We start from the raw sequence: 22884 nt of genomic DNA, 5'->3' as shown, positions 1-22884 counted from the left end.
TGCTCACGCCGCGGTGTTTAAAATAAAATAAGTTTTGAATAGAATGCCAAAACAAAACGGAAAATGGACTCGGCATAGCTCCAACAAGATGCGTTAGACAATCAAAAAAGCCACGCTAAGTACATTCAAAAAAATTATGTTGGTACCTATTTTATTTTTGTCTGAGTGAAATAATACTTTTGTAGGAAACCGTTAGAAGGTGTCAAATTTGTAGAAATTATTAGCAATTAAAGTAAATTCAAACCATTAGCATTTCATGACGTTCAAGTGCATTACAAATATTGGTACTCGTCGTTTCTTCAATTGAAATTAATCAATACTCGTGGGGAATTCAAATAATAAGTAGTTGTGTTAGATATATTTTAAAAATAATTTCTTATAATTACGTAATAAGATTTATCTAAAAAATAATAAATAAAAACTTACTACCTACAATAATAATTGAATATATTGTACTGGTTGCAAAGAACAAAAAAAAAAAAAATTATAATAATAAAGAAAAAACTAGCAAATATAGATAAAAATAATGCATGTATCATATACATATAAGTATGAGTAGTTTGTGTTATAGACTACATAAAGTACCTAGATTAGTAACTTTAAAATCTATTAATAACAATTGTAACTGGACATTTTGTATACTACTTAACAAAACTTAAAAAAAAAAAATGAATATTATACAATGATAAACATCTAGAAACAAAATTGTAATACTATATTAAAAATGTAAAAGCAAAGTCACTATTTCCTTAGTTTTCCATTTGTATGAATGTAACTAACTTGGTTGGTTTTATGAACACCTATATTTAGATCTTCGTCTGGTCCTAAAAAAAATTTATAAAAATTGCTACAACTATAATATATCTTAAACAAAAATCTAATCCTAGCCTAATTTCACATACCTAAAGTTACTATATTTTACTCCTAAACAATCACTAGTTAAGTAAAAATTACCTTTCAAGTAGTGACAAAAATTTTTTGATTTGTCCCATTCTTCAACAAGTGACAAGTTAAACATGGAATAAGCTGCGTTACCAGTAACCTCAGCTTCAATATCTAGGAATTTTGGTAATCGATCAAGCAGCTCTTGGTCCTCAAGAGCAGAATACGTCTCAAGTAACACTAACCCTTCGCACCTAATACCAGAAAAACAATTAATTTACTGTTGATAATAAAACAACACAAGATATCCAGTGAAAATATAAAAAAGATTTTAAGTCATTAGTCACAAACCTTTTATGACAAGGTTTGCAATAAATGTCAAGCTGGAAATACTGATTGTAGTGTATAAAACATCGCCTTTTTTTATAGATAGGATAATGGGTTTCATCTTTTTGCGATAACAGATTTACATAGTCCCTGTGACTGAGCTGTGTTTTCACTTCTATTACTTGACCACGGACCCGAGGCCTGCGAATCGTATGTGTATAATTCCAATGACCTATATTAAGTAAAATAGAAGTCATAGTCAGATATGTTATGCAAGTACAGATGGATAAAGAACCTTTTTGTCCTCGTTTACGTAAGCGAGCTTGCATATTTTTAGTATATGTCTGCAAGTAATTGTGTACGACATCAAAATCTTGAAATGGAGGGAACAATTGATCATTAGGTAGATACTTCACTAACCATTTACGTTTTTTCGAGTTTGTAGCTAATCGATCACCGGTGTCTAGGCCCAGTTTCTGACAAACAGCCTATAAAATATGAATACAAGAATATAAATATTCTCAGATACCATAAATAATTGATTTAATGTTAATATTTACAGCTATCATTCTGCATATTTTATTTTCAAAATCGGATGAATTATCAATGACGTCAAAATATGGGTGTCCAATCCATGACGCTGACGCTTTGACATCTAGACTTTTAGCAAGAGACACATCCTCTCTTCTGCTCGTATGGTCCTGAAACGGATATTAAATTAATTTATGAAAAATATAATGGAAGAGTTTATGACATTTTTACCTCAGTTGTATAAAAGTCTTCAGCCCCACATGCAGCAGACACCATATGAATTATTTGATTATAACGATTGTCTCTCAAGTCAACCATGTTCAAACCATTTTCTTTCATTATCAGATCCCATTTATTAGAAGGTATATCTAGAAAAATAAACATTTAATTGTTCAATATTGTATTATTTGAACAATTGTACAAGTGTCAAGTAAAAAATTAGCATGTTCATTTTTTTGGACTAGCTAGGTTATCTATGATATACTCGTATTTTCCGGTCTACTAATTTTTAACTATTTATAAGGTCTAATTATATACAACCGAAAAAAAATGTCTAAATATCGTATTTTAACGGTTGAATAATCCCCAATGTATAATATTTTGTTATGAATTAATTTTATTAGATAAACAAAACAAAAGTAATTATTTGCAAATATTTGATAAAAATAAACAATGAAGGTTACCTAAAATAATTTCCTTAAATAGCAATATTGTTGTTGATCAATGATTATTATAAAAATAATTGAAAATATATTCTCTATCTCGCTTACAGTCTAAAATATTAAACAGCTGTCGAGAAATATAAAAAGGCTTAACTGAATATTATTTATTTTTTAAATATAATAAGAAAAATTTGAAGTGTTAACAGTACCGAAATGTAAACAATAGTATACCATTATACCACAAACATGTATGTTTTATATTTTATGATTCATCAATAACATAATTAAATGGAGGTTTTTGTTATTATTTGTATAACAGATAAAATAATACAATTAATATTTAAAAAATATTAATTGGTAATTTAAATTTTTGATTTTTTTTTCAATCTGTTCAGAAATAAGATTTCTTGTTTTAATATTAATAACTATAATTCTTGTCGCTAACATTATTTTTATTTATTATATCATATAAATAATTGTTGTATTACATGCAGCAGCGTCCATAGCACCTCTGTCACAAATGATTAGACAGTCCTGGTCACATGATTCCCCCAGTTCAAAAAAAGTATTTTCTATTTGTAACATACATCTGAGAAGATTTTCTTGAAATTTATGGGCTGCAACAGAAAACAAAAATAATATTATGAGGCTAATGACAATAATTTTTCAAGGACATAACATGTCTAAATAGCATCAAGTTTAACCGCGTGGGCTCATCATTCCATCAGTAAGCATGGGAGCCCCCCCCTCATTACTTGATGTCTAATGATTTGTGAGGCTTTTAAAATCAATATTATTATACGAACCGCGAAACGTAACATAATACCATTGATTATAGAATCTATTCTATAATCAATGATAATACTATTTCAAAGGGGAATCCCCTTAGGGGATATAATACAAATATTATATGCGATTATAATAGAAATATATTATATCACATTGCGAATTTATGATGACCTACTAAGCTAGATTAAAATGCAGCTTAGGGATTACTAACTAATTCATGGTCGCAATAAAGGAGGTGTGTTAATTTTATCGCTGTATAAGAATAACAATTTAAAAACAGACGGAATATTATGACGTATACGGCATAAGTAATAGGGCAATAGGCCCTGTGTAAAAAAACATACTATTATAGTATTAAGACTGAATTTGATGGTTAGCCAAAAAATCATTTTTTTTAACCTCGCATTAAAGGATATAATTGAAACTCATATATAGCATGACTGAGAAAGATAAATGATCATATTATATTATAATTTCGAAATGTATTACCTTCGTCGTCACTTAATTCCGAAAATTTGATACCTCCGCTGTAAAAAAATTAAGATAAATATTAAAACAAATAATACATGCCTAAGTTTAATATTATTATAAAATTATAACTATTCAGATGCCTCAGATTAAACAATATTTTTAAGGTTAGCTAATATTCATGTTTTATAGTATAATAGTTCATAATATTTTGATTTATAAAATGATACTAGACTAACTGGAGCATAATTTAACTTATTTATTTTAAATCAAACCTCTGGTTAAGTGTGAACCCAACACCTTTGTAAAATAAACAGAAAATTGAATTTCAAAATTTAATTTATTGTTAAGTAAAAATAATCATAGCAGTTATATAAATTGAGAAAACCAATTTTGGATTAATTTTGAAAGTCACTTTGCCTTAATAAATCCTTTTGACAAAATATCGAAAACGATGATGAAAAATAAATAGTATTATATTTATATGAAATAATATGAAAATTAAACTTGTTTTATACATTTCTATTCTCAGAACTTTTAATTCATAATTATTATTAAAATTGAAAAAAAAATATCTATTTATTATTACCTTAATAGAACATTGGCAGTCTCTGGAACTCTGTAAACCTAAAATAAATAAAAATTGAACAAGATGTTATGCTTAGAACGGAAATAATAATTTTGACATTTACCTTCCATCCTAAATTCTCAAAAAATGTACATAACCGCGACTGACCCGTTGTCTTGCCACCACAAGGACCTAAATTTAACAAATTATATAGTTATTAAATATTTTTCCAAATTAAAAAGTGAATGCAAACATTTACATTCAAATAATATAAAGTATATTATTATTTATTTTTTAACAGTAATGAATAATAAGGCATCTTCATGAAATATTTAACATTTGTATTCAATTACGAGCACATTGTATAAATAATTCAAATTATAGATAACCTAATGAATTATGATTGACAAATTAAAGTAAAAAAATATTGAATTACGATATATCACATGCATGACAAGTAAATAAGTTATTATAGAATAACATTCTTATTTCGTACAATACTAATCAATTTACATTTTAAAGACTTCAATACGACTAAGAGTATAATTAGGTAACATATTCCGTATGTTTCTTTATGGCATCATCAAGAAAAAATAATATATATTTTATCATTAAATACACTAAAATATAAAAACACATTACACGTACGTACCGTAGATATATTATATTAAATATGTTTAATATTTAAATTACTCGTTCAAGAAGAATGTATAATGTTAATTGTTGTTCTATTTTACTATGAATTTATGAAAAATGAGGATTAAACTAAAAGTAATAGAACCTATCTAACTGATCTAAAAGAATATAAGTCACTATTATGTAGACATATTCATTAGAATATATAAATATTAAAAACTGAATATAATTACATTTTAATAATAAAAAGTAATTGTAAAAGTTTTAATAAAAATAGACAAATACAAAGGCATTTATTTTTATTTTTAACTATATACATTACAAAGATGGTATTTGATTATTCGTGCAAGTTAGAAAACAAAATAAAAATAATAACCGAGAATATTTAAATATATGAATTATGAAGAACACGCATAATTTATGATTATGACAATTGTACAAAATGTGTCTGTTCGTACTTAGGTAGGTTACAACTTTTAAGTATATTTGCCATTAAATAATCTTTTTGTGACAAAAATAATTTACGACAAACCTTGGAATATATCAAGCTAAATAACAACAATTATGAAGACCAACGGTTCAAACTTTAAATATTTACTTTAAAATGTATATGAAGTTGTGACAAGAACAATTATTGAATTATTAATAACGAAACTTATTACGTTATATAGATATATTTAGATAGGTAAAAATAGAAATTCGTCTTTTTCATTTCTAAGGTACCCATTAATTAATATTATAATTTATAACAGTAGAAAATATTTTAAATTTTAAAATAAAAAGAGGGTAAGTGGATGTTGCTCTGCTCTACAGTAGTTTAAAAATGGGTTACTGTAATTAGATGGTATTAAATTTGAATTCAATGATATAATATCATTGTCTACAAAGAAGGATACTGAGCGGAGACGGTTTGTCAGTCTAGAATATTTTATAGTATTGTACTATATTAATTATATTGCTATTATTCCAAAAATAATATAGGTACCTATAAAATAAATTCCAAATTATTCAAATCTGGTTCATTATGTACCAGGTTCACTCAGTCATTCATAATATATAAAATATGCTATAAAGTATAATAAGTCATTAACGAAATCAACTATTACAAATAGAGTTTAATATATATGTATTCTAGAAGTCTAGAAATTTCAAGTACCTACCCATGAATAATACTTTTTAAATTACAAAAATATTACTAAAATTGTTATTCTTGGTTATATGTAATTTCATTCAAATTTGAACTTAAAATAACTATAAAAAAAACTGTCACAATTTGAACTTTAAACGGTTATAAAAAAACGTGCCTATGCATTTTTAATATTTTCCAACTGCTATTTATCAACTTATGGGGAACGTCGTATTAAATTATCAAGTTTTTTGACTCAATGAATACAATTTTATTGATGTTAATAGAATAAAAAACTAAAAAACAGAAAATTTCAAAAAATAAATAACTTAAAAATCATGTAAACACACAAAAAAAACACAATATTGTTAAATCAATACATTTATCGCTCCGCTCAGAATCTAAAATATTAGGTGTAATTTTACTATAAGATATACGATTATAAATTACGTACAAAGAACAAATTTTAAACTAATTTTACTGCTTGACCTCGATGATTTTTTTAGATGAAATAATTTAAAGTTGACTAATTTTTATTATTATATATTGTAAGAACTATTTCGGATTTTACACATATATTAAACTATTGAGTAAGCTAAAAAACATCCATTATTACGAAAAATTATACGATCAAATTAATCATTAAAAAAGGACACCATATTACTAAATAAGAGAGATAACATCTGAAGATCAATTTCAATCAATAATTAAGGTTAAAAAAGCCTAATTACTAACAGTATAAATTGCGCATGATGGCTCATATTTTATAAATAAGATTTAAGACATTAAATGACTAGGATGTCAAGTACTATTTTTATAAGCTAAACATTTTGATTTCCAAAGCAAACAAGTGTTTCTTTCTTAAAACTCGATTCAATTAATTTAAGTTAAAATATATTTTTTATTTTAAAAGATAAATAATTGAGTATTCATATCAATATCACATTAATAACCTTTACATAGCCTTTTAGAAAAAATGTTTTATTTAAAATTGTATTGATTAATACACGGTCTAACGAAACTATCTATAGTAATTAGTTAAAAAATTATAATTAGAAAATTTGTAATGTAACAAATTTTATACCTATATATTTGAATAATTTTTTTTTTTTGACCGAAGAAAAACATTTAAAAAAATTAACAAATTAAGAATAATTTAATATTTTATTCAATAAATAGGGAAACTAAGCAACAATTGGATTGAATTATTTGAATTCTAACATACTCTACTCAATAATAGTTGAAGTAGATAATTTTAATAAACATAATCCTAATAATTAAAATACAGCTGTAACTTATAAATAATTGAAATAGTTAGACAATTACATTTTTTAACAATTGATTGGTAGCTATCCTTAAAACATTTCTGTTTGGGTAATAAATAATTTGTAGTATTCAATGCAACAAATTTTCCCTGTTCATCTTTATATATATATAACATATATTGTGTCATACGACATAAATTACAATTCATAATAGTAATAATATTGTTATTAGAATCACAAAGTTTATGATAAATAAAGGAAGCACAAAACAGATTCAAATTAGAAAATCGTTTGATGTGTTTGAATTTAATTATAACTTATAACTATTATGTAACGTAATATTGAATATACAAATGTACATTTTTTTTTCAATGGTGCTATTGACCACCTGTAGTTTAATAAAATTATACATACATATTATATACATTTTTTTTTTATTATAATAATTATACAATCTATACTTCTTAGCATAATGAGTATAAGTGATAAGAGAAAGAAAAAAAAGACACATGGTATTCATGATTAAGAAGTCACCCACTAGAGACTCTTTGCGTGATGGGAGATTTGGGAAGAAAGGTAATAAAAATTTTTTTTATTTTTTTATTTCATTTTTTTTTTCTGGAGAGGAAGAGTTGGAGTATTTATTGTAAAAGATCTCTGCACCACCTTCTTTTCAGTCGACGGCGAGGATTATCAGGAAATGTTAATTTATTTAAGTTATTGATTAGTGGGTTATTATGGTTTGCCAGACGTGAGAAGAATCGCTTGTAAAATAATACAGATTCCTCTTCTATTGATTTAATATTTAGATCGTTATGGAGTGTTATATTTGAAATGTATAATGGCGGAGCGTTAGTGAGTTGACGAAGAGTGATATTCTGATAAGATTGTATTTTGTTTAGATTCGATTTCTTGGCCGCGCCCCAGAGTTGAAGACTATAAGTCCAGATTGGGTTTAAAAATTTTTTGTAAATTAGCAGTTTATTTTTTAAGCTTGTGTATTTATTTTTTGATAGCATATACGAGAACGAGAGTTTAAAATTAATCTTTTGGATCTGATGTGTGGATTCCAGGTCAGTCTTTTGTCTAAGATAAGGCAACATTTTAACTTAAAAATGAAATACAACAATGATTTTTACATTGCGTTTAAAAAAAAATGTGTGAAGAAATAACTATAGTTATATATTACAGATTAATTATACGTTAACTGTACCTAAGCGGTAAATCCGATGAAAAAATAAATATCTTTGCTCAATATATTTTTGATATTAATAATCAATACTTTAACTTAACATACCTACTAAATTGCGATAATCAAAACAATAATAAATAAAATATTATTATACAGTAAAAATGAAATCAATGATATGATTATATGATATAGGTGATTAATGATTAGGTATAAAAAATATTTTTTTTTATACTTGTGAAAATTCATTTACAAGACTTAAGACAATATGATTAAATTATTAATTATTAATATGGCGTATTTATACACGCGGTCGTGTATGTCTAATTAATAATTACCATTTAAATTGTTTTAATAGTCCTTCAACTTACCAGTACTAACGTAGGTATAAGTATTTGCTTATTCAGAGCCTTTGTGTTTTATTTCAATTTCACGTGAATTGTGTATATAATTTTTACAATAATACTTTTCAAAAAATTGTTCTGAATTTAAATTGTTATGATTCATTACGTATATAATGTTCTGTTAAGCAGATATTTACACAATAAACATATTGATAACTTGGGTATGTTTAATATTAATCATCGGAATTTATTGTAAACGACACATAAAGAAACTGCCGTTATATCATATTATTTGTACTAATATTTAAAGTATAAAACGATAGCCAAAATAAAACTTGTTGAAAAATGAATATATATCAGTGACCAGCATAACTAACTTAGTTAAGAGTGGATAATATTATAATTACATGTAGCAATTAGGTAGTCAATTGATTTAACTGCATAAGCTACATTCTTAACTTTTTCACAACATACCAGTGGCGCCGAACACGTACTTTTATGGGGCAGCTCATCACTGTATTTAACTATGCTCTATGATGGTGAGTGTCTACTACATAATCTACCTACATAAATATTGGTTAAATATATATTTCAATATGCACACAAAACTATAAGATCAGTTTAAAAAGTAAAAAAAAAAAAATGTTAAATAATTAAAAAACCAAATGAATCAAAAAAAATAAACGGGCAATGCATTTCTTATGGAATGGACCGTGATAACGGTTGTTTAGAACCAGACGCGTTATCATTATAGATTGTGACGTATCGACTAATCACCTCTATTGAGTGGGTGTGGGGTGGTTCACTATACAATGTACACTTTTATATTAAACTTAACTTTGCTGCGAGGTGGGTTTTGTCTCCAGACCTCCCAGAGTGTATTAAATCCATACACATAAACATCATGAAGTAATCAATTTCTATTTTTCTTTACCTACAGAGTACAGACGTCAGACAACTACATCACAATAAGCAGTTATAAAGTTTGAAGACATTGTCTATGGTTTTTTTTTCATTATATGTCATAAGCTATAGATAATATTTTTTAGTTTACAAACTATGAATAATATAGTAGGTTGGTAATTAATCTAAGTATACAAAAATTATGGAATTATTATGGTAATCAATTTTTTTTTTTTATCTTGAGTCCGGCAAAACTATTGTAGGAGTAACGGAATTGGTACAGTATAGAAGCGATTGATATGTGTATGCATGTGGCAAGGATTTGTTACCAAGAACCCACGCGATCATTCATCCCAGAACTAGTGGCACGGGCTGAACGTACGTTTGGCCAGCCCCCCTCACCACCCCCAAGGAAAATCTACAAATAAACTATACAGATATTTAGCACATAATTCCCAAGAATTCACACACCTAGTACCAGTTGATGATTTTGCGACTAAAAGCCCGACACCTCGTCATACTAAATCGTAAATATTTATTTTATACTTGTATATAAAATGTCAAAATGTATTATTAAATATCAGGCAATCAATCAAAAATTAAATTAATAAAAAATTATAAATGAAACTGTTACAATTAATTATTAGAGGCATACACAAGAACTAAAGACAATTTTAGTCCATGGATTTAAGAGTAATAGCATTGACTTTAAATACTAGTATCTATAATCAACGGTAGTAGAAAAGTTATAATATTGTGGTTATTATGTATAAACATTTTTCATATATTACTTTTTTTTTTTATTATTAGAAAAAATAAAATATACTATCTGTAATTGGTATTTACAATAGGTAATTTTTATGGTTTTTAATTATTTTGTACAAGGCATGGTGGAATGATAGAAGAGGGTACCCAATGATACTACTTCAAACTTGATGTGTCTGGTAGATATTTAATTTTGACTAATTAATGTATTTTAATTGTCTTTAGATATTTAGTAGAGGTCTTGTGTCCATTTTCGTTTGAGGCGATATTTTATTTAAATAAATAATAATAACCGATGGACTATATAATATTATCATATGCAAATATTTAAAGCACGTATTAAAATTTTAATGGTTTTTGATTTATGTACATAGATACCTAATATAATGTATAAAGTAATAGACGATAAAAAATAATGGTTTTCAACATTTATTATATAAAATATAATACACACCTAAAATAGACCTTAACATCTACATGATACACAAACATAATATTTTTCTAATAACATAATTTAAGTAGATTTTTGTTAGACATGTTAATTATAAATCTCAATTCCTTGAGCTCCCTTGTATGTAGGTTACCAAGTGTCACCTTATACCCGTATAGAAAATCGTATTTCAATTGTTATGGCAGGTATTGATATTGGAACAATTAAATATTTATTATGAAATAACAAGTTTTCTTCTTTTGGTTAGAAATATACACTGTAGTTTGATTGATATAAATATCCAATGATATTTTATAAAACATCAAAACGATATTACCAAAGTCCATAATACAGTTTAACACCATACGCATATTAAATATAGAGATATACTAATATACTAGTATTATAGTGTTACATGACTTTAATCATAATATTGTAAATTAATAGTAAAAATTAAAATAGCAGACATTATTCAGATACTTAAGTAGTTAGGTATTAATTTAATATTGTAGCCAATATTTCTACAGAACTAAAACTGATCATACAATATACATATCTTATTCAACACAATATATTAACAGGTATAAATAATTACATAATTTTACAATGATAAAATTATAATTAATATTGGATATACTGACTTTATATTGGTATTAATAATACAGTTATTCTATCAATATTTTCTATAATATTACGTAGTTATATACGATTATTACGGTTATAGTTCATATTATATCACATCAATAAAATATTAATTTTTCATGTGTACCACTTTTAAGATGTCATTAAACTTAAACAGTAATTAATTTCATTTCATTATTGTCAATCAAAGAAAAAGATTAAATCTAATTACTAAAAATAAAAAACTAATGTAAATAAAGAATATATGTATAAGTAAAACGATATGTTTTTATGTCAAACGTTATACACGTTTGGGAGAAGACAATTATAATCAACATATTCGATCTTTAATATTACTGGTGGTTTTTAGTTGCAAATTTGAACTAGCTGGTACTTAGGGGCTCATAAGCATAGAATATCTCTGGTAATCTTCTTAATAATTGGGAATCACTAAAAATAAAAAAACATCAAGAAAACGGGAATATTTGCAGTTATTGTAGATGTGTCGTATACGGAAAAAAAAGTTTTTGATAAAATCAATTTTGGTTTTTAATGGCGCGTCCAGACGGAGCAGCTTTTGCCGCGCGGTATGAGTGTGAATACATAAATACATTTTCCACGGCTTTTTTTGATGCCACGCGGCATAATTTCCGATCGGCCTAGTAGGCGGTCTACATCAAAGGAAAGCCGCGTGTGTGTGGACGTATTTTCGACAAAGCCGCGCGGCCGGCGTACTTATTTTTTAGTATTTAAATTATTGTCTACTGGAAAATAATCTGGAAATAAATGCCGCACCGTGTGGACGCGTATTTGCCGCGCGGTACAGGGCCGACGGAAGCCGAGCGATCATGCCGCGCGGCAAAAGCTGCTTCGTCTAGACGCGTATTAATATTGAAATGTGTGTTATTTTTTTCTTTCTGTCATCTCCTTTTGGGGCACTTTCAAAAGCGCCGAGAACCACAAAGCAATTAAGAAAAAACCGGATTTTTCACGCAAAACCAGTTTTAGACAGAATGATTCTGATTTTTTTTGTAATTAAAAAAAAATAAAAAGTCTATACTACTGAACACTGATAGTAGAATTTTCTATTCTTTTTTTAACTATTAAGCTAATAGGCATACGAAATTGTCAATTTTTTGCTATTACTTTCGATAAATCATTTTTTGGTTTATCAAAAATCTGGAGAATGTAACACAAAACTCCAGTTTCAATCCATCCAAGAAAAGTTATCAAACACAACAAAAAAAATCGAATTTCTATGGGTCCCCTCCCACACTGGCATAAGTGGCAACGAACTAGCTAATAAGGCAGCCAACGAAGCAATAGCATCACCCAGCTCGGTACTAATAAATAAAATAACATTTCAAGACGCACTCTCAAAAATAAATAATCTAACTAAAAGTCACTGGCAAGGCTCGTGGGAGAAGACTCCAAACACAAATAAACTAAAAGAAATTAAACCATCAATCGACCCATGGAAAACTCCCCCATCCTCATCCAGGCACGAAGAAGTAGTTACCACAAGAACCCGGATTGGACACTCTCGCCTAACACACCTGCACCTCATGACAAAAGAAGACAGCCCGACTTGCGAACTCTGTGACAAAGCGCTGACAATTAAACACATTACACTAGAATGCCCAAAGTTCACTAACTCCAGACAAATCCTCGGGAACCCATTAACAATGCAACAAGCACTTGGCGAAGATAACTCCAAAAACATATACAATTTTTTCAAAAACATAGGCTTAGCAAAATTAATTTAGAAAAATAATTGAATGTACATATACTCTACAAAATCCCTCTATTGTTAAACATAATGTGTCCCCATAGCTTTAAGATCAATACTCTATGACTACTATTTTGTATTTTGTATTTACTACAGGCTAATAACCTCAGGAGTTGAAGCCTAATTTAAATAAATAAAAAAAAAAAAAAAAAACTCCAGTTGTTATAACTTATAAGTAAAATTAAAAAAAAAAAATTGAGCGGAATCTGCAACCATTATTTATGAAAATATTTAGAAATTATATACGAGATTCGCCAAAAGTTTTTCAATCTTAAATAAAAATAAATCTTAGAGGAAAATCATACATTTTTTATAAGCATTTGAATTTATAACGTCGAAGATAATTTTTTTTCGTAGAAATAAAAAAAATGAACAGCTGTAGATAGGTACTATCGACATTTTCAGCGAATGTTTATAATAATAAAATAAACATAAAATAATTATTTTTTCTCCAACGATTTTTGAATTTCTGTTGTACCTAATTCAAAAACAAATAAATATAGGTGTTTAAAATTTTCAGTAAATTTATATTTTATCATTTTCTATGGGTACATTACAATATTTTAAAAATAACTTGAATCTTTCTAAGCAACTATAGACATTTGAAATTTGAACATTTTTTTATGAGTAGGTATACCTTATATATCATTAAAAATGTTCGATGGGTCAAAAAGCTATAGATACAAAGTTCATCATAAACTGTTTTAATAGCAATTTAAAAATATTTTAGATACATAAGTAATAGGCACGTTTATTTTTATAAGTATTAGAAGTTCAAATGTTGACATAATCAGTTAGTACCTATCATGAGAATTTGCAAATTATTTTTTATTATTTATTTAATTGTTTTAAATGTTCGATTTTTATAGTTATCAAAGGATTGAACATTTTAAACAAGGTTTCTCATAAGTAGTTAATATTGTCACCAAGTTTGTAAAAAATGAACTTATTTTCAGGTATTGTAAATTTAATTTTTGGCAAAATAGTAAATAGTAAGTATACACTATTATACACTTTTGTAATAATTTATCGAGTAACAAATAAAATAAATGCAATGTTTTTGGCAAAAATGTATACAACAAACCGTAATACTAATAGTAAAATAAATTACCTGAATAGCAATATCAAAATACATGTCATGAAATTAAGACGTCTATACACATCTAGTACATTAATACATACCCGTTATATTATTTGTTTCGAGGTTCTACAACAGTATTAAAGAACATGCATGGATAAATAAATCGAGAAGATATTACAATTCTTTGGAATGTATGTGAAATGGAGTTAGATTACAAAAAAAACACCAAATGCTGAACAAATATTAAACATTTCAATGTCTGTAAGAGTTTTTGGTCATATAGTTTAACTAGTTTTCCTAGGTTTTTGTTTTAAAATAAATATTTACAACAAGTTACGATATATAAAATAACACTTCAAAGACATATTATATTGATACTTGTTAGTCGGATAAAATATGTATAAAGTCATATAAAAATGTATTACTGTGTAACTACAATAATTTATTATTGTTTCATTATTCTTCTTCGCAATTAAAATATAAGATAAAAGAGATATTTTGAGTACAGTTTAGTTTAAAAATGATTTATCTAACAACTTTCAAGACTTTTGCAAAAAAAAAAAATTATCTGTAATGATATAATAATGATATAACTTAATATAATACATATTTGAGTGTATTACTCTACCTATATTATACACATATTTCATATTTAACATAAAAACTAATTGTTTAGCTCCATGAATAATAATCACATACAAATCATTTTTCAAAAATCCATTTAATTAACATAATATTTCAAAAATGAATATTATAAGGACAATAGTAGTTCTAATGTCTACAATTCTACATACAAAAGGACAGTAAGATTATTTTTATTTCTACCATATTATTTAAAATATAAATTACGTCATACCTTCGTAATTCAATTTTTTGCTTTGAATATGCATAGGTAATTCAAGATAATTAAAATAATTTTCTGGGAATAATTCAGTTTTGAATGGCGAATTAATATCCGAACCATAGTATGTTATTATAAAATAAGGAATTTTAAATAAATTACATTGGTTATTACTTTGTTAATTAGAGATTACTTATTACTTTATTAGTTACTAATAATATTTAAAAAAAAATATTTACTTGAGAAGATAATTATTTAACAAGTAGGTACCTGGCATAAATAATCTGGAAAATATTATTAAATAAATTATATTTATATTGGAAAAGCATATTTACAGTAGGAACCGATAAACATCAAACGATAATCACATTTTATCTCATATTATTTCTTTTAGTACCTACCTATTTGAAGAAAAAAAAGAATTGTCTATATAAATACCACCGGACTATAAATATCTTAAAGTAGTATCTATTATAGTGTCGCATACAAGTACTTACCAACGTTTCACTAATGGTTTTATAAATTAATTTTATACGTAATAATAAACATACGAGTAAACATATTATTATAACTCGATAAATTTGATAAAATTTAAATTAAAACTGTAATCTCCGTGGTAAGAATGTACCAACTTCACTATAGGTAAAAATTATCATCATTGTCTTTAAAAAAAAGACTATTTAGGTATGTATTTATATTTTCAATTTATTGACTGTATCAGTCAGTCATAAATATGATATAATTACAAAATGTGGAATGTTTCATACTTTCATTTTTATAATATCATGTATGTAAGTAAATAAAATAAAATACGATGAAGTATATTTTCTTAGATGGAAAAACATTTTTTTTTCACTGAATATAAGTTAAATTTATTTCTTAAGGTGATCATTGGAGGACAGTTAAGGAGGTAAAAATAGATAATTTTCAAATTGCTTATGCAGATCTTGTGAATGCGTGCATAGTAAGTGATCATTAGTTGGAAAAAGAAATGGCAGAGCGCTCCTACACGCACATATTATTACTTATACACGAGTCACCACCACAGCGTTGCGCACTTGAAGAACGGTAAACAAACAATCGGTGATCGACTTAATACTGAGAAAATATATTAATCTGAATTCGTTATGCTGTCTTCTTGAGATTGGTCAGTCCATTTAAATATTTCTGGTTTGAATTCCGGATAATCAACGATTGGAATTTCCGAAATTTAAAAACATTTGAACTAAGCTTATGGTTTATAATTTTGTTTACACTATTTACAGTATCTGTAAAGTGGCTGAAGACAATTTATACAACAGAAAAATTTTTAATGTTGAAGATGATTTCTGCTGGCAAATTGAATTTTATTTGTAGGTTATGGAGAGGGAAAACGGGACTGAAAATATATACAAAACACCAGTTGTTGATAAAAAAATTAAAAAAGATTAGCATTTTTATTTTATTTGTGTGCAATTTATACAAGAATAATTATAGAATATTAAAGAATTGCGGGTTGGTATTATAAACCTGAATTTAAAATATGTGAGAGTGTCCGCCACTGGTTTATGAGTTAGTGAGCAAATGCCAAATGGAACATTTGGTTGAGGGTAACTGGTATATTTTAAAATGCAAAAAACAGCCGTTGATGGAAACTGGTCAACACCCGGTCTGTATGCCTATATAATATAATTAGAAAGTATTTTATGATAATATTGTAATTAAAGTAATTTATTATAGTATTATAGGTAGATTGCAATAATTTTTCCCTAAAAACTTGCATTTTAAAATGTAAAATATAATACAATTATAAAATATAAAAATATAAGTACATTAAATGTTTCAAGTATCATCACACAAATATTATTGTGAAAAAAATTGTACCTATGCAGCATTGCAGCCTAAGTAGGTATTTTCGTGTTTTTAAATTTTAACAACTTATGGAGGAGCTCGTATAAAATTGTCAAGCTTTTTAACCTACCAACATTTTGAGCTGTTGTCTTGAACAGCTAATAAAGTAATGTTACACTGCATGCACCCGGAATTTGTAAAGCCGTTTTCCGGGGCACCGATGTGGTTACACCTTTTTTTTTTGCGGTTACAAAATGTTACATAATAAATAACATAATACCAAACAGTTTTCAAGTCGACATTTTGACCTAGGGGTGCCAGGGTAACACACCTCATATAACATTCAATATTTCTAGCAAAGGTTTATATAAAACAATTAAAACAAGATTTTTCATAAGTATTCTTCTAGCAGTAATTTAAAAATCCAAAAAATTCAAATGTAAAATTACTTTCTACGGATATTTCAAGCACAAATTATGCTTGAACCAAACACATCGTTTTTAGTTTTTTTGCAGAAATACGAAAAATGTTAATTATAATGGAACTAAACACGATTAAATTAACGAAATATTTAAAAAATATTAAGATACTAACAAACGTATTCCAGACTCCAGACTAGTCCATGGTACCATCAACTATCAAAAACGTGTGATTAGATTTTCGTGGTATAGGTATCAATATATCATAATTCATAATACACTAATGTAAATATTCTGGAAATGTAATTGTGTTAAATGAATATTAATAAGTATACCACAATACCGATAAAATTCATACCCCTAAAGGCTAAAAACAATATTTTTGAATTACGACAAAATAACTAAAATTGTTATTTTTCACTTTAATTCCAATTTTATCAACATTAGAACTTCAAAAACTTATTGTAAAATATGTATATGCAGTATTTATTAAAAGATTTATCTATTGAAATTAAAAATGTTTAATGTTTTTTGTTTTTGTTTTAAGAGACTTGGTGAGCGCCATTAGTTTCGACAATTACAATAAACATAATATTTTATAAATATATAATAATCTACTAAATTAGAAAAACATTATTTTTTTTTTTTAATTTATATAATGAAACCAGCCAATATATTTAATCTAATCTTATCGTTTTATCATCGATATCGATATTAACTATATATAGCATGAAATAATATCTTAATAATTTTTATTATATAATAATACAAATTGAAAATCACTTCTAAACGTAAAATTGTTTATGGTTTTAATAAATATTTATATTTTACCATGGATTCCAATTTTTTTTACACTTCATAACACAAATTTTCAGTTGAAATCCAAACTTAAGAGCATTCTATTAATAAAATAAAGTCACTAATATAGATACATTACAGACTACAGTTGTCGATATTATTTTCAATCTTCAATTAACTTTTATTATTTTCATTGCTTAACAATAATAATATTTTTTTAAATTTTATATTTTACCACAAATATACCTATGTTAGCATGCAAAGAAAGGGCCAACACGATTTCTAGATTTTTAATTTTAAAATTACAGCTTTACGATAAAATTTAAAAATACAGTTTTCCTCTCTTTAAGTATACGATTATATGGTATTTATCTAGTATCAGTATTTAGTGGTAATCGGAAAAAAAATCCCCGGGAAAAAAATGTATTCGTATTTAGTAGTATCCATTATATAATTAGTGCCGGCTGTATGATTTGCGAGGCCCTGTGCAAATTATAAACGCGAGGCCTCGCACCTAAATCCAAATTATCATATTTCATTGATAAATAAATAATTAAAATATTTTAATAATAAAACAGTCTTTTTTTTTAAATTTGTATTAAATATTTTATATTTTTATCACTGTCAATAGTTATTATAACATAATGTATAACATAGTCAATACTTCTATAGGTTTTAGAATAAAAAATACAAAAATTAAGCATATAAGTATATAATATAAGAATAGGTATAAGGTTTAAACGTAGATTTATGAATAATACAATATTATAAGTTATTAAAAAATACAAATAAATGTACCTGTATTTTTATACAACATAGCATGGCATTCCTAATTATTATTATATTACTATTGTTATGATGAAAAAAACCTAAAAATAAATTTTTTTCATGACTTTACTGTCATACCTAGTATTGTACCAAATAATATAGAGTGGGATATAGAGTGAAATAAATGGTGGTACCTATTGTTTTGTATAATACTATAAACATGGCCAAAAAAACAAATACAATATGTACTAGGTATACGTTTTAAGAATTAAGATAATACCCCGATAATGCACTTACAAGTATAATAAATAAAAAAAAAACATGAAAATTAAGACTGCACTAAGTATGCTGAATTACAACGAACACAATGAGAAATATAGCTATAATATACTATAATATCGATTTATTACCTACCTGGATAACTTATACCTAGGTATATATACAAACAATTATACCCTAACATAACAAGAAAAAATTCAACGTTAACCTTGAGATTAACTAACCTACTAGTCCTTATATATTCGTTAAATGAGTGGTTATAATTTATAGGTAGGTACAATACTATGGGTATATTATATTGGCATATTGAATATTTGAGTACCTGTCAATTTTGTTCTACCAGTATATAATTTATTACAGAGTACTATTGAGAAAAAATCTACCAATTTATGAATTTACAACTTTAAAATGAAATACATAAATACCTACATATATTTGACACGCGGCTGCCTTTATTTCTCAGTAAATATAAAATGTGGATGTTTCTTATATGTCTAATATATCTTAAAAGTCCTATGCAGTAGGTAAAAAATACTTCATTTATTATTACAATAAAAGAATAGAACTTTTTACATTAGGACATAACATTTCTTCAGATTTCTTATGGCCGCATTTGTACCATAATATAACCAAAACGATTCTTAAGCGGTGACGGTGTATGAAACAGGATTTTTTATAATATTATATTAATACTATCAATACTTAATAGTAACAATAGACATGTTGAATTAGTTTTTGCTAAAACTACTGTATTTACATACCTATTTACCTATATAATATTATTATATTAAAATTACCAATTATTTTTTGGTCACAGTATGATCTATTTATCACCTTGTATTAAGTTTTAAAGTCATTGCTATACAAATCGAATATTTTAAACTAAAAAAAAATTCGTGATTTTGACGAATTCAACAAAATTTGATTTTTAAATGCGCATGAAAATATATTTTGACCATAATGTACCTACATTTGAAATATATATATATATTAAGTTAATTTATTTTCAAGAACCTATCTTGACTAAAATCGATTTTGTAGAATATTAGTTATGCGCGAAAATTCCCTTATTTGACTACACGTATTATGTACACGACTACAATTTACAACAGGTAAACAAACTGTAAACATAAAAATATTTATTTTAAATCGAAAATATCATCGAATTAAATCAACATAATTTTCATCTTTTCAAGTATCTACCACCTACGTCAACGTGTATGGTGTTGGCCTATATATAATAATATTATACTGCAAAACCACCATGTTACAGTCGAACAAAAAATATTATTGTTAGAATAATATAAGCACGCTGTACCTAGGTTGAGTATGGTAAGCCTTCTTGTTAACGTATCGTCTAATAATTTTTAAGCAGATCGTGCAGTTTCCACGAATATTGAAAAGTAAAAGAACTCATCTAGTCGTCTAATATTAGTATAATTAATTATATTATATTATACAAAGAAACTCAGTGCCAGGCCCTATTTTTATGTGCACTATGAATTTACATGTGACAAGTGTGCACTACGGTTTACAAAACAAAAATTGATTAATACCTATGCCAGCTACTAGGAAATATGATCTTTTCCTGAATTTTGTTCTTTTATATACCTAGCTCAAGAGTTTAAAGGCGCTAATCTCAGGAACTAATGGTACGAATATAAAATTATTTTATTATTGGACTGTAAATTTATCGTTAGGCTATAGGCTATATAAAATTTATAGAAAGTCCACAGGTGTAGTCGGAAATTAAGAATTTATAAGAAATTTATGAATTTTCACGGGCAACAGTTAGTATATATTATATATATGTATACATATATTATATATACGCTGAATGGGCATAACAACGTAGTCAATGTCTAACGGTGAAGAATAGTGGGCGAGACGTTTATTTAATTTTTTATTCTCCCCTCTCCCTGAAACTCATTGCGATAACGAGAAGCGCGAGCGGGGTGTTCTGCATCCCCCGTACAGGATATTTGTACAAAACCGTCACATTACTAGCGTGACCTTTAATGAAACCATAATATCAGTATTTAGCATACTCCCGACACCGTAGCTAAACATCATTACGGGGATACAAAACTGAAATATTTTTTAACGATTTCGCTGATCACGTCTGTCGATTTTTCCTAAAAAAAATCTTACATATTGGAAATCTGAGATGGGGGGAGGGTAATCAACAAACGAAATGTAGTTACTCATCCCGATAACGCTCTTGAGCCATACGATGAAATCGGTTATGAAACATAATAGGTATCAAATCAACAAATCTACAATAAATTCATAACATCAAAAATACGTATGGGGGGTCGTTCTTACCGCCGGTCAGTACGATTTTGTAGAGTTTCTTGATTTTGCCATCCATCACGAATATTTTTGTGACAACGAGACGAGATGACTGAACCGCGTGTTGAGTGTTAACTGCTGCTGAACGGAGGTTGTGGCGTGTGAACCATGTGACTTTTGTTGGTGGCGGAGGCGGCGGCGTCGATGGTGTCGTTCACTCGTCGTGTCCAAATTTGGAGGAGACCGTTCGCACAATGACGGAGGCAGCACACCGACGATATGAGCGAAACGACTGCTCGGATGGTTTTCCGACGGAATTCATTGCACGCGGCAGTTGTTGTTATTATTATTGTTTGTAGTTCGTATATTAATAAAATTATTGTGATTATTGCCGTCGCGTGTTTGCGGGAACTATGCAAAATTGCTAGACATAGAGAGGGAGAAGAAAAAAACGAAAAGCTAAATAAAAATTACTTCCGCCGCAAAAACAGCGACCGGACTAGCGCTCGCGTGCGAATGTTGCGCGTCCTGGCTACAACCGACTGACGAGTGCGACCGCGTGTGCGCGTAAGCGTGTACGGGGGCGAGACGGAAAAATGAACGAGAGAACGACCAACGACCGCACTCGATTACGGTTCCTCGGGTGCTGCCGACTGCCGTGCTGGTGCTCACCGCCGAGTGCCGACAACTTTGACAGACAAGCCGCCTGCTGACTGCCTACTCCTGTCGATTTTATTTATCATTATTATTGCCTATCAGCCGCCATGGTTCCAGTTTATCATTTGATAAAACTGATAATATAATGTTCTGTGATACCACGGCTACTGTTATCTACAAGTTCTCCCCCCTCACAACAATGAAACGATGTCACGGTCATACCACATAATAGATAGTACATATAGCCATACACCGTATAAACTGATATGCCAACTCGGGACTCCCTCTACCTCTCTGCTATTAGGACTTGGTACTTTGGGAGCGTCTAAACACAGCAATGCACTTAACAGTACATAACAGTGGTATTTGTTGTCTCCGTCTTAACAGTGCGCATGAGTGTAATTTTTTTTACCACTATCGTTATGTTAGACTATTATCAATATATCATATCAAATCACTGTAGAACCACCTTAGAATGATCATATACAATACATAATATCATGTATATGATCTAAGAGTACCACAAAATAAATTGTAGTAGTACCACAATACCCATTAAATATTATATTATCTTTATCAGTAATAACTGATAATAATAGATTTTTCACGGCCTCGGACTATTAG

The 22884-nt window shown here is 27.4% G+C and overlaps 1 protein-coding gene across 1 annotated transcript; it reads right to left on the bottom strand.

Annotated features, from left to right (window-relative positions):
- Positions 1–426: 426 nt before the first annotated feature.
- Positions 427–22315, bottom strand: LOC107172750 (TRPL translocation defect 14). The gene is made up of 11 exons (XM_015523051.2): positions 21637–22315; positions 4352–4419; positions 4249–4286; positions 3681–3718; positions 2891–3019; positions 1972–2108; positions 1770–1910; positions 1505–1697; positions 1234–1441; positions 955–1136; positions 427–824 (listed from the first exon to the last, which is right to left on the bottom strand). Exons 1-11 carry the CDS (start codon positions 21680–21682, stop codon positions 742–744), a joined length of 1263 nt encoding a protein of 420 aa, XP_015378537.2. The 5' UTR covers positions 21683–22315; the 3' UTR covers positions 427–741.
- Positions 22316–22884: the final 569 nt, after the last annotated feature.

This window comes from Diuraphis noxia, unplaced genomic scaffold, assembly GCF_037042655.1.
Source record: "Diuraphis noxia isolate RWA-SAM2 unplaced genomic scaffold, SU_Dnox_SAM2 contig0002, whole genome shotgun sequence".
Taxonomy (NCBI): Eukaryota; Metazoa; Arthropoda; class Insecta; order Hemiptera; family Aphididae; genus Diuraphis; species Diuraphis noxia.
Note: the sequence above shows the minus strand (reverse complement) of the source record. Positions and strands in the feature narration are given on the sequence as shown.